Below are 12,943 nucleotides of genomic sequence, written 5' to 3' on the forward strand. Positions count from 1 at the left end.
AAACCACCAGTTTACATTTCTCTCTCTGTGTTGGTGTGTCAGCATACCAGTTTTACCATAGTCTTGGTCTGTCAATGCATTCTCTCTCCCTCTCTCTCTCTCTCTCTCTGTCTCTCTCTCTCAATGAGCCTGCATCATGTGACGATTTCTCTGGACCTATTAATGGTGGTAGAAGCTATGGTCAAACCAAACAATGGAAAGGGAGAGATGTAAGATAAAAGCAATTTTTATGGTCAGTAGCAGTGTTAATTATAATGTCTTGGATCAGCTGTAAATACATTTAAATGTTTGCATTTCCTCTTGTTGGTTTGTCATTTCATTTGGTTTTATTCCACACCCATTTCAATACACTCACCGGGAGAATGAATAGATGTGCGTTCACTGTAACCATGCTGTGTGTAGTGCTCTAAATTCTTCTTTAAACCATCTTTCATGTTTAACACATTAACCCCCTAGCGATGACTTAACGGGGCAGGAGGTAGTAGTCTACTGCCGAGCTCTGTAGCGTCATGGTCATGCATGATACACTAAAGTGGGTGGTATTATAGAAAGGTAGACAGATGTAGCTCTACAATGATACCAAATAATCTGGAATATCTAATTGCACTACAAAATACAGATTAAAAAAAACTCATTTTTTTGGACCTGACTTTTTTCTACCCAAAATTTGCCCGTGGTCAGAATCCGATTTTGTGTCTGGATTTTAAACTTTTTGGTCTCACATCTAAGGCAAACCAGTATGAACTGCAAATAGACAGATGAGCCTTTGCAAAAAGTAGGATAAGATGGGCATTTGGAACAAAGAGTGGTGTCGATACAAAAATAATGGCTCCGTTTAGCAAAAAAAAAAAAAAAAAGAACTCCAACTTTTACCCTTTTGCTCATGCGCAAGTCAAATAGCCAGTGAAAAACGATGTTTCTAACACAGCTAGGCAGTATGTTATTGAAAGATCACTGGGGATTTGGTGTTTTCGGATCTGTTCAAAAATAGCTTTCAAAATGTGTTTCCTACTCGATTTTCAGGTGAAAATGACAAAAACCTCCAGGGGTTAGTGTGTTAAATCACAAGTGTTTTTTATATTCATTTCATCAATATGAATGAAAATATATATTCAAAAAAGAAAAGAAGCAAGTTATCAATTTGCAAAGAGGATTGTGAATAACCACTGAAGGCACACATCTACATTTTGCAGTAGACACACTAGGCTGGAATGTGAAGAATTTATTCATTCAGTCAATCTGCATTTGCATTTAATCAGACTTTAACTCCATTCAGAAAGCAAATATCTGCATTTGTATGTGACATAAATAAAATATGTATTACATATGCTGTATCTTGATATACCACTCATATAAATTTTTCAGTGAAAGGAAACTCAGCAAGCCTCATTTCCTTTTAATAAAAACTTGTACATCTCATGGTATATCACACACACATATATATTTGCTGTAAAACCTTCGCCATAATACCCAATATAGAATAGATTAACAACAGATATTTATTCAGTAAAGTATCATACATAGATGTGGGTTTTTTTATTTTGCAGGGTATACTTGCACAAATTGATATCAGTGCAGTTGTGTCACAGATTCAGCATCTTGTACCTCAACAGGAAGAGAAGGTACATATAGTGGACACAGCTGCCATGGATACATTCACTGAACAGTCAAGCACAGTTGCATCATCAAGTGTGGACCAATCAAAAGCTGTTGTTACAGAAACTAGTGCAACACAGGAGACTGAATATTCCGAGCCTGAACACTCCAAAGTGATATTTGCCACTGGGAATGAGGAAGAGATGAAAACTGGAAATGAAAGCCAAATCTTGGACCTTCAGAGTCATCAGGAAAATGCTCTGTCAAGTAACATTGATACATCTTTATCTACAAACATCACATCAGATCTGATTGAGAATTTGAATGTAAAAGACAATACAGACAAAGATACAGATGAAAATATAGATTGAATATTTTTAAAATAAATCCAGAGCAAACTGTTTACATTTATTTATTATTTTTATTCATGTTTATGCCTATTTACCTCTCTGTCTATTAAACCATCTATCCATATTCATTACTTAACCTGTCTGTCCCAAAGTTCTAATGGCAATAGCCTGACATTATTTCCCCAAAAATTATGTAGTCCAATATTTGTGAAATTTTATCAATGGCTGCAGCAAATGAGAAAAACCTGGCTATTTTTTTAATGTACTTGAAAATTTGTAATTTTCAGTTCTTGATTTGCTGATGCTTTAGTTTTATCTGTGCATGCATTACTGTGTGATTATGATATTTAATGTAGCTTTAACAATTTGTCAGTCATATCGCTATGATGTCTACAATGTGGCAGTTTATAGTGATGTCTAGCACTGGGGCATCATGCTGCAGACATGTAGCATGATGTCCCACCCAGTCACATTATCCTGACACCAGGCAGGCCAGTCCTAACACTAACTTCTTAATGCTGAGTGCCTAGCGAGGCCACTGTATGTATCATTTTTGTAAATCTTTGGTATGACTCTGCTGGGGATCGAACCCATGACCTCCCACTTCTGAGGCAGACACTCTAGACACTAGGCCACCAGAGGGGTCTGCATGCATTACTAGTTTCCTCTCAAACTATTTATTAATAAAAATTATTTCTTTTTTCATAAAAGAATTTCACCCAGTAACAAATTTTCTTCAGTTTTAAAAATTATTACAAGACGATTTTGAACCTGAGAAATACACAGTACTTTATTGCTTAATTGATAGACGTTTGAGAGTATTGACAGTACTTGAGAGTCGTATCTGGTTCAAGTTCAACAGTAACATTTTATTGCTTACTTCCTCAAACAAGAGTTGGAGGAGGATAATAATAGTAGTTATTATTACTAGTATCTCCTACCTTTTGAATAGGGGTCTGTGCTACATGTATTTTTTTCAAAATGGCTTCATGTGCTGTCAGACCACCATGCAAATATAATTAAAAAACACAATGAGTGATGGAATGATATAATGCCTATAGTACATTCCACAGGGCAATCATTCAACTATAGGGATTTTATAAGTCCAAGAGAAACGCTTTCACATTATTTGTCTTTTGTTTTTTGGCTGCAGAATGTTGTAAACAATTTCAAAAACATAATGACCAAACAACTGCCTGGGATAATTATGGTAAACCTGTATCCAACCTATCAAGTTAGGAAATGGTCATTTTAGCACATTTGTCAGTTATGTCATGTAAATATAGTAGTTTTAGAATCACACTGACATTTACATACTTTTTAATTTCAAAGTTCAGAGCAGGGTTCCCACGCTTTTGGGAAAAAGTCGGAATAACTGATAAATTTTTTTCCTGACCATGAAAAGTTAATGAATTTCGCAGATATTGGTGAAAGTCGGGAAAAACCCTGGAATTTTCCTTCTCCACTTGACGCACGAAACAGTCACATAATTGAGTCGTAACTAAACTGATCTTGAGTTAAATTTGTCGAGTTCTAACCAGAATATTCGGAGGGTGCAGTATGGATCATTTGGGTGCATGCAGTATGCATATATGCTTAGTCAGTCCAAATGCTCAGTGGATTAGATTCATCTAGTAGACTTCTATTTTCAAAGTCAGCTCAATATCTATATCTCTCATTACACAGAAGGTAGGAAAACTAGTCTAGCATCACAAGAGGCCACCATGATTGTGGCAAAGCATAGCCGCATAACTTAGGGCCAAGCAAACTTAAACATTGTTAGATGGAGTGATACATGCATGAAATCGATATGAAAGTTACCTATTTTCTCAGAAATTATGAGTATTAAAATCATTATGTCTTTAATCTGCTGAAAGACAAGATAAAACTACGGCATTGATGAAATGTTACCTGGCACTCGTAATTTGCATTGTCAGTCGCACGAGTACACAAATCTTACAACCCACATTTTCAAGTGTTATAGAGAAAAAAATATAAAACTATTAAATGAAAGTCGTGTTCTGGTTGTAATAAAAATACAAAAACGAAAGAACACAACATTCTCCATATTTATATATTCCGAGAACAACTTCTGGAGTTTTGTATCATGTGACTACCAGGTTGACCTGTGCTCTGCTTGATGAATCAGACTGGACAGATTGCTGGTTTTTACAAAAAGTATCTGAATTTCATTTAAAATAATTGAATTTATGAACAACAACATTAAAAACGAGTTTGTTGTTAATATGATGTGACTATTAGACTTCCGATGTCATTGTTTGAGATTTGTAAAGTGCGAGTACAGGGTTAGGTCTCATCTATCACGTATTTTCACCTAGGCTGTCAGCGGATTAAAGACATAACATTTATAATACTTGCCATTTCTGAAAAAATAAATCATTTTCCTATCAATTTCATGCAGGTATGAGTCGATATAACATAAATTTAAATTTTCTTGGCCTGCTGGTAAGTGACTACCATATGTCGCTACTGCATGGTGGCGGCAAATTCCAACTTTTCTATAAGCAGTTGCAATCATCCCACACCTCAACCTAAATGTTCAACTGTGAAAAATTGGGTTGGAATATTTGGAGGAAACTCAGATTAGAAAATGGACTTCTATTCATTTTAAGCCAAATTTATAGTCCAAATTGTTGAATCTCAAAGCTGAAATGAGAAATTGTTGTTCCTTGTATTATATATTAAAAAATTATATAAGCCCCTGTATCAATAAGGTTTGGGGACTGGTTTAATGAATTACAAGAAGACAAGTTGATTTTACAGAAAATTCAGGTCTTTTATACAACAGTATATAATTTTGAAGGTCTTTTGTCAAAATTTAATGAACCCCTTTTGAAAATGTTTTTTAAATGATGGATATTTGACCAGATCATCTTTAAGAGATATAGGTTGTTTGAAAAATCTTGTTTGGGATTTTATTGGCACAGATAAATTCAGTGTTAAACTCTTTTCGTTACAAGACAGTATTCTAATTATTTGATTTAATTGTTTGCTTTTTTTGTGCTGTAATAGAAAATGTTATTTTCTATGAGATGCATATATATATTGCTATAGAATTCTTTAGAATTAAAGATTTGAAAGGAAACAAAACATAATTTATGTTCATTATGTTGTTCCCACTTAGCAACATAATGCAGCAAAATAAAGTTAGAATTTTTTTCTGTATATTGAAATGACTTTATATGCCAATTTGTAGGAATATAATCAAACTTGTTTCATGTGATACATTTTGTGGTTTTGTACATGATAATCTTTTCTAACTTCGATGTATTTGGAGAGTCTTGAAAGAGAAACATTTTTAGATTTAGAAAATACATGTTTTATAATCTAAAATGTTCTTTAATTCCATTCAGTAATGGTCATATGTGAACCTTGAAAAAAGTAATTTCATCCTGGAAAAACACAGGAAATGACCTGGAAATTTATCTTTAGAAATGTATGGGAACCATGTCAGAGTTAGCAAGTCTCATTCCAGATTCAGTTTAATGTTAAATGTATTTTTGTCTCCATTATGTCAACCACAGCCTTTACATTTTTGTTCCATGCCTTATATAAATTAATATTATTTGTAAAAATTACCTGAATTGTACAAATGGTGATTACTAGTATCATCCAAAATGTGTAACTGTAACTATAACAATGTGTTCCTCCTCTTTTTAAACACAGAGAAAATACTGGATACTTCTTATGTAGGGAAGATAAGTTCCCAAGCATAAAATGAGAAATAAATTTATTAATTGGATCTATTTTTACGCAACTGTTTTAAGACTGGTGTATTACAGTAGGTTAAGGGATTGTCTGTCTGTTAATATTTGATTGTTCAAGCTTTTTGTAATGGTTTGAGAAGAGTTGTGCTGGCTAAGTACTTATAATGGCAGACTCGTGACCGAAAGGGTGCTGATTTGAATCTTACCATCAGACCAGCCTGGGTCAACTACCATGGCTTGTCCTTGGGCAAGGTTCTTTACTCCATCTGCCTAAATAACTACTTGTGTTGCTGTGCCATAAAGCACCAAACCAAACAAATCGTTGGAGCATTTTCATGATAACTTGCCTCTGTGAATAGACAGTGTCATACTATAGCCCTGCCACTTGCCTCAAGATCAATGTTACAGCAATGGAAGATGCAGTTTTGTGACATGTATCATTGTACAGCGCATAAAATTTGAACCATTAAAAATATTTTAATGAATCTTGAGTTAATTATATCTTGTGTATTTTTCTTTAAGAATAAATTTTTTACCACTTTAGGTATTTTAATGAAAGTTTAACCAGTTATATATCATAACCAGGCAGTGTGTCACTTACAACAGCCATGTCACCTAATTCAAGGTCAAGCCAAAGGAAAACGGAGATCAGTGATATATATTAATGCACAGGTTTAACTTCTAAACCAGTGAAAAAATCAAAGTGAAACTTTGCCATGATTTTAACTTGCATATTCAGTCATACTCCTTCAAGGACAAGGTCACAACACAGAATAATGCAAGTCCATTCATTTCCTGATCCAAGATGTCACTTTATAACCTCTACAGCTATTTAGATGAAACTTAACCAATGTCCACACCTTATAATACAGCAGTTGAGTCTCTAGGTCAAAGGCCAAGATCATTAGTAGGACAAATGTCATGCAATATGTGTAGCATGTTACAGAATTCTTATTGCGAATTGTTATGCAAGTTTCCAGTCAGCATGTTGAGATACTACTACAATAATTGTGTCAGTCTTCAACTTTATTCTGTATGAATATCTTTCCAAATTATCATTTTGTATTTTAATATGATTCATATATATAAAAAAGAACAAAGTATTTTGTTGTTTTGAAAAGTCTGACATCATCTGTGTATATATATATATATATATATATATATATATATATATATATATATATTAAAAATTGTATGGATAATGAAGCTTTCTCTGGGTATCTATATTATCCATGTTTTGTAATTGTGGCTAAAACTAAAGAATTCAACTTAGGCAAAACTAAAAAGAGTGCACTGATAAAAATTATAAATGTGAACTTAATTTTTTTAATCACAGCTGAAAATTCTTATGTCAAACAAGTACCTGCTAAAAAGAGTGCTGTAAATTGGTTGAGTGTGAGACTTGTAATACAATGGTCCCTCTCCACAGGAAATACCTCCAGTTTTGCCAGGATGTTTCAGGCTCTACCTTTGCCGTTTGTATTAGCCTCTCTCCCCCACGAGAACTTTTACTAGAGAGATGCAAATAGTTGGAGCCCACCAGAGGTCTCTACAGATCCCCACCCTACTGTTCACATGAGTCTTGGCTTCACCAACATATGTGAGAAAGTCTGTGCATAGACTGGTGGTTATTTCCTTGTTCTTTATCCACCAGATATACTATCCACCATGTATTGCCTATTATGTGCTGAAATAGATGTCAAACCCACAAATTCAAACTAAGCCCTTCTCAGGACTTTGTTTCCATGGGGATAAACTTCCTCACCAACCTCTGGCTAGTTCATGTTCTGCTGGACAACAGAGACGAAGTTTAGTCTCTTCCAAGCCAAGTAATTGTTCTTGGCTTGTTTATAGCTTTAACTCCTGAGGACCTTTAACTCTGCGGCAGACCTGGTTCACTTTACTTGCATGTTTGTTTCATCTCTAGCAGTCAGTCTGCTAGAACCAGTTTTCGAGCAAAGTTGCCAACTGCATTGTATATGATGCATAGTGTAGGATCTTCTATGGTTGATGAAGTAGGAAGGCATTCATTCTGTCATCCTTGAAGTGCAGAGGCAGACTTTCCTCTCTTCCTTTTTAAGGAGAGAGAATGTTCAATTTAGGCCATCTTCGCTAGCCAAAGTTCCGTTATATTAACCCCATCTACACCTTGGCTGATCAAGCAGATATTTGAGTGCTTTGTCCTTGTGACATCACTACGATTTCATGAGTTGCCTCCCTTAGTATGTAATGCCAACTTGCCAATAGCGTGTAACAGTGGTGCATTGTATATGGGTCGAAAATGGTGGAGGCAATTGACTTCAGAAGGATACTTTGTAAGTTTAGCACCAAAAATATGACTACATACCAGAAAGAAGTCATTAAGTCTGTATCTGCTTATTTACGAGTCATATCAAGTTATTGCTCCCCTTGTCATCACCATGTAGGAACAGTTTTCAAATCTGAACAACTTTAATTTCGATTGGATGCATCCAGTGAAACTCGCAGACCCGAAGCACAGAAATATCTGCTCGATCCGCCAAGATGTAGATCGGGTTAATATATCGGAGCTTTGGCTAGCGAAGATGCCATTAAGGGCTACAAGGCAGCCCTCTCACATGCTCAAGTTCTCAAAGGGACCCTTCATTTGTTACGGACCCTCATCTTCCTGATCTTATCAAGAATTTTGAACTGCAGATGCCAGTATCTCGCTCACTGATACTGAGTTGGAATTTCTTGTGCGTGTTCTGGCTTTGTCGAAACCCCCTTATGTACCATTGAGTGAAATTTCTTAGCTGTCGTCCCGCAGTCCTCAACGTCTGCAATAAGCAAATGTGAAGGAAGGGTCGAAAGCATATCTTACTACATATTAAGGACTTTGTTGTTATTTCAACATTCACGTTCTTAAGGTGGATTGTTCTTACTATCAAAAGATCTTGTCAGACCCTCATTGAGATGGACTTTTCATGAAAATTATAAAACCAATGAAGTCATGGCTATTACCACTTCTTGGGCGTAGCTTAATCCCCCTTCGTGAGTGCCTCTTTATGGCGGTCACTCACTACTTTCTGCTTCTACCTTCGATCTTTGACGCACCAGAGCGAAGGCATTTTCATTTTCACGTTGGCCCTAAAATAACAGCTCAACGCGTGGCCCAATCTGCCAGATTATAACAGTGAAGACTCGTGCCGTGCTGATGAGTAAGTACATCATTTTATACCACTCCTGAGACCGTTAGTCTCCCTCCGACCTGGCAAACTCAGAAATGCAGTAGTGATAAGTCTTGTAACACAGCTATTAAATTGCAGGGGGAAGGGGGTAAAAGTTATTTTAATTATGTAGTACTTACCTATCACTATTACAAGAGTCTCTCCTCCCACCCCACTCTGAGCTCCTTAAGCTAGAGCCAAGTCAAAAAGGACGAGTAATCTGCCTAACCCCTTAATGTGGGAGTCAGACTAGGTCTGTGTTCTTTCTATTCTAAGTGTTCTAGAGCTTTCCATACTAGCTGGATGGAAATATGTGCTTGGACGAGGGGCCTTGCGTCCCAGAAGAGGTAAGTAGATCAATAGGGACTGGTATTACATAATTTAAATTAGTTTTGACCACACCCACCCACCCAGAAAATATTTTTTTAAAATGAAAAATGGTGTATCTCTTAGCATGCCGGACTCGCAATCAAAGAGGTGCGGATTCAGATCCTGCTATTGGATCAGCCTGGGTCGGCAACCATTATGTCATAGACAAGATACTTTACTCCGATACTTGACTCCAATTGCCTCGACACTGAATAACCTACTTGTGTTGCCATGAAACACAGAACAGTTTAACCTTTATACTTGCAACAACTTTTTTAAGATGCGTTTCTACATGTTTACGTTTATTCGGAAAGGTTTATTTTCCTATATAACCGTGATTGTGTTGATGTGCCTTAATTCAGTACGCACTGGTATTTGAAAAATTAAGGTTACCTTATAAAAATTCGGGAAACTAGCACATATTATATTTTTGCCACGGAATAGGCAGGAAATCCATAATTGAATCTGCATTTTGTCTTGAGCTAAATGAAGTAAAAACTAGAATGATCATCGTGTAAAGTTCTAATAACCAGCCTGCAAGGAAGTTTGTCCCTCTTTACTGTTTATAATGAGACCTGGCGAAAAGTAATATGCACGATAGTAGTCTTTCTCTCACACTACCACCATCCACCCACCCTCTCTCCGTATTTTTACAGGTTTGGTATGCAAGATCTGTCGAGTTAGGAGTGTAGTGTATATTGTCATTATGATATGTGTTTAAATCATCGATGGAGAGGACAGGTAAATAAAAAGACCATCTTATCCACATTACAAAATCTCACAGGAGAACCTCCTACTAATATAGCTCTGCCGATGAAAAGTGTACCAACTGGGGTCGCACACCTTAGATTTATCTATTTATCCCCCTAATCTATGGGGCACTGAACTATAACAATAGGTCAGTCTGTTCTTCCTCGTTGGCCAATAAATGTTATGCCAGCTACATTGTAATTCTGTAATCAACACTGGCGTGCGTCCATGTTTTCTTGTCTTTGTTTCACAGTTGTGCAAAGGAGTAATATCTAACTAATGTATTGTTTGCATTGCTGTATACAATATATTGTTCCTCGGTTTTTGTACACGATAGTCATCAGCAAAATTCGGATTGTGTGAAATACGACCGTAAGTCCTTTACAAAAGAGTTTTATAGTCGACTTGTTTGGCAAGACTAATTTAGTTTAATCCTGCACACTTCAATCACGCGAGATAAGAACTTTTATTCATTAAAGTTAACATTGTACAAATACTGGCAATTTTTGTATTCTCAAAGGCATGGGCTTGGTGTTCATTGATCTTTTATGTGGCACGAATAGGTAATGCACTCATTTCGCACCCGTCTGGCCAGGACTCGATCCTCGATTTCGGCTCAAGCAAATGTAAATGGCCGCCATGAATATTCGTACATTATTGTACCTGCATCAAACCCGAGATCAAAGTGATCTTAGGAAATGCGTTTTCGAGTTTTTTGTCCCGTCTTATTGTCTGGTTAGGTCTGAAAGAGATGGGGAAAATTAATGCGAAAAACGACTGAAAAATGACCGACCGAATTTAACATTCGATGCAGCTGTCATCCATTTGCTAGATTGATTTAACACAAAAGCACACAAAATAAAAAGAAAACCACGTCAATCGTCTGTAAAGGAAACTTTTCGTGACTTCAAGTCCTCAAACATCTGTCACAGCTGTAAACAGTCGATACAAAATGCGGCACGCATCAGTGTCTACGTCAATTTTTCTCTTCCCCCACCAAAAAAATTTGAAAATAAATAACACCTTCAAACGACGGTATTAACATTACTGTGCCTTCAAATATGAAAATTCGTTCGTCAGCTGGAATAAGTCTCATTTAAAAAAAGAAATGGGCATTTCAGAATGAATACAATATTATCTGGAGGTCCAGATATATTGTATTAAAATCAGTACATTAGTTTTTGTTTTTTATCGGAAGTTTATAAATTTAATCTTTATTCTTATTTCTTCTGTGGCCATTGTACATGTTCTGGTAACTGATTCAGTGCGCTACGGCCGTGAGGTGCATTGAGCGGGGGGGGGGGGGAGAAAATACAAAGGAAACCACATGCCTTAGCTGACCAAGTATTTATCCTTGCATGTGGTTTGTGTACGAGATTGAACCATAGTGTCTGTGTAAAACAAGCTCTTGGCCGCTGCACAAGAAAGACCCCATTGTTTATCAGATTTATTTTAAACTGCAAATTGTAATATATTGCAATTTATGGTTTATGAACTAGTGGCGATGACTAAACAAAATCACACTTAAACCAGTATGAAATAATGACGTGAGAATGGCTAATAGCGACAGAGTATTTCCATGTTTCTATGACCTGAAGTGACTGACAAAATTAAGAAGAAGAGAAAATGCCTCCATATAGATGTGCACCAGTCTGTTGCAGACAAACCTTGACTAACTGCAACTGGTACCTATCTACCATTGCTCGACGCGAGAAATGCTGGTTCGAGGGTTATACTGTAAGATCAGTCCTTGGAAGACGATAAATGAATAATGTTAGGGACTGAGAAAGTTTAACACATTAGGTGTGTGTGTGTGTGTGTGTGTAACTTGTATTTTTAGCTTTAACACTATTTCAGTCATATCGCTACTATGTATGCAGTGTGGTAGTTTATAATGATGTCTAGCACTGGGGCATCATGCCGCAGACATGTAGCATGATGTCCCACCCAGTCACATTAATCTAACTCCAGGACGACCAGTCCTAACACTAACCTCGAAATACTGAGGCCAACAGAGGCAGCTGTTAGAACAATTTTTATTAAGACTTTGGTGTGACTCAGTCTGGGTTCGAACTCGCGACCTCCCGCATCCGAGGCAACACATGAGGTACGGACATGCTTGGAAAGATCTTTCCTGCAGGCATCTTAATTATAGTTATCTTGTAAAGTAATTTGACAGTGGGTAATTTTTAACGTAGTCAAGCATACAGGATTATTCTTATTGTATGTGTGTCAAATAGTGATCTCTCTCTCTCTCTCTCTCTCTCTCTCTCTCTCTCTCTCTCTCTCTCTCTCTCTCTCTCTATATATATATATATATATATATATATATATATATATATATATATATATATATATATATATATATATATATATATAGGTGTGTGTGTGTGTGTGTGTGTGTGTACGTTTGTTCGTTGGCTTTACTTCGCTTGCGAAGATTTAGGAAGGGGGATGTCCACGTCTATTTCACGCGTGCTGCTGGCTGACGAGCCCAATATGTGAAGGCACGTCCGTCCACAGAGACTGCAGTGGAATGTCTGGGTTGTGGTGGTGCTGCCTATTGTTCCCAGTTGTTTCTTCGCCGTCGTTTGTCCTCCAAGCTGGCCCATCTGTTTTGTTAAAGGTGGCAGTGGCCCGGTGAACTGTACGTCGCCAACTTTCACTGTCAGCAGATTGTGATGCCTATTGGCGGTGATTGATGCCACAGGTGGTGAGGGTCTTTTTCAAGGAGTCTTTATGTCTCTTTCGAGGTGCCCCTCGATCACGGTGGCCAGTGGACAGCTCACCATACAGTGCAATCTTTAGCAGGCGATGATCCTCCATCCTGGACACGTGCCCTGCCCAGCGTAGCTGTATCTTCATCAGCGTGACATCAAAGCTGGTGATCTCTGCTTGTTTGAGGACTTCAGTGTTGGTGACGATGGAGTGGAAGCAGAGCTGATGGAAGCGTTCAAGGAGA

General features: G+C 37.0%; 1 protein-coding gene across 1 annotated transcript in view; it reads left to right on the forward strand.

Moving 5' to 3' along the window:
* LOC149793164 (conserved oligomeric Golgi complex subunit 8-like) overlaps positions 1–6,777 on the forward strand; it is a 69,608-nt gene extending 62,831 nt beyond the window's left edge. The window contains exon 13 of the mRNA XM_089967091.1: positions 1,548–6,777. Coding sequence (XP_089823217.1) covers positions 1,548–1,967 — 420 coding nt within the window. The 3' untranslated portion in view covers positions 1,968–6,777. The remainder of the gene's footprint in view (positions 1–1,547) is intronic.
* The last annotated feature ends 6,166 nt before the right edge of the window (positions 6,778–12,943 follow it).

Source organism: Sinohyriopsis cumingii, chromosome 8 (genome assembly GCF_028554795.1).
Source record: "Sinohyriopsis cumingii isolate HCF-2022 chromosome 8, ASM2855479v2, whole genome shotgun sequence".
NCBI classification, from domain to species: domain Eukaryota; kingdom Metazoa; phylum Mollusca; class Bivalvia; order Unionida; family Unionidae; genus Sinohyriopsis; species Sinohyriopsis cumingii.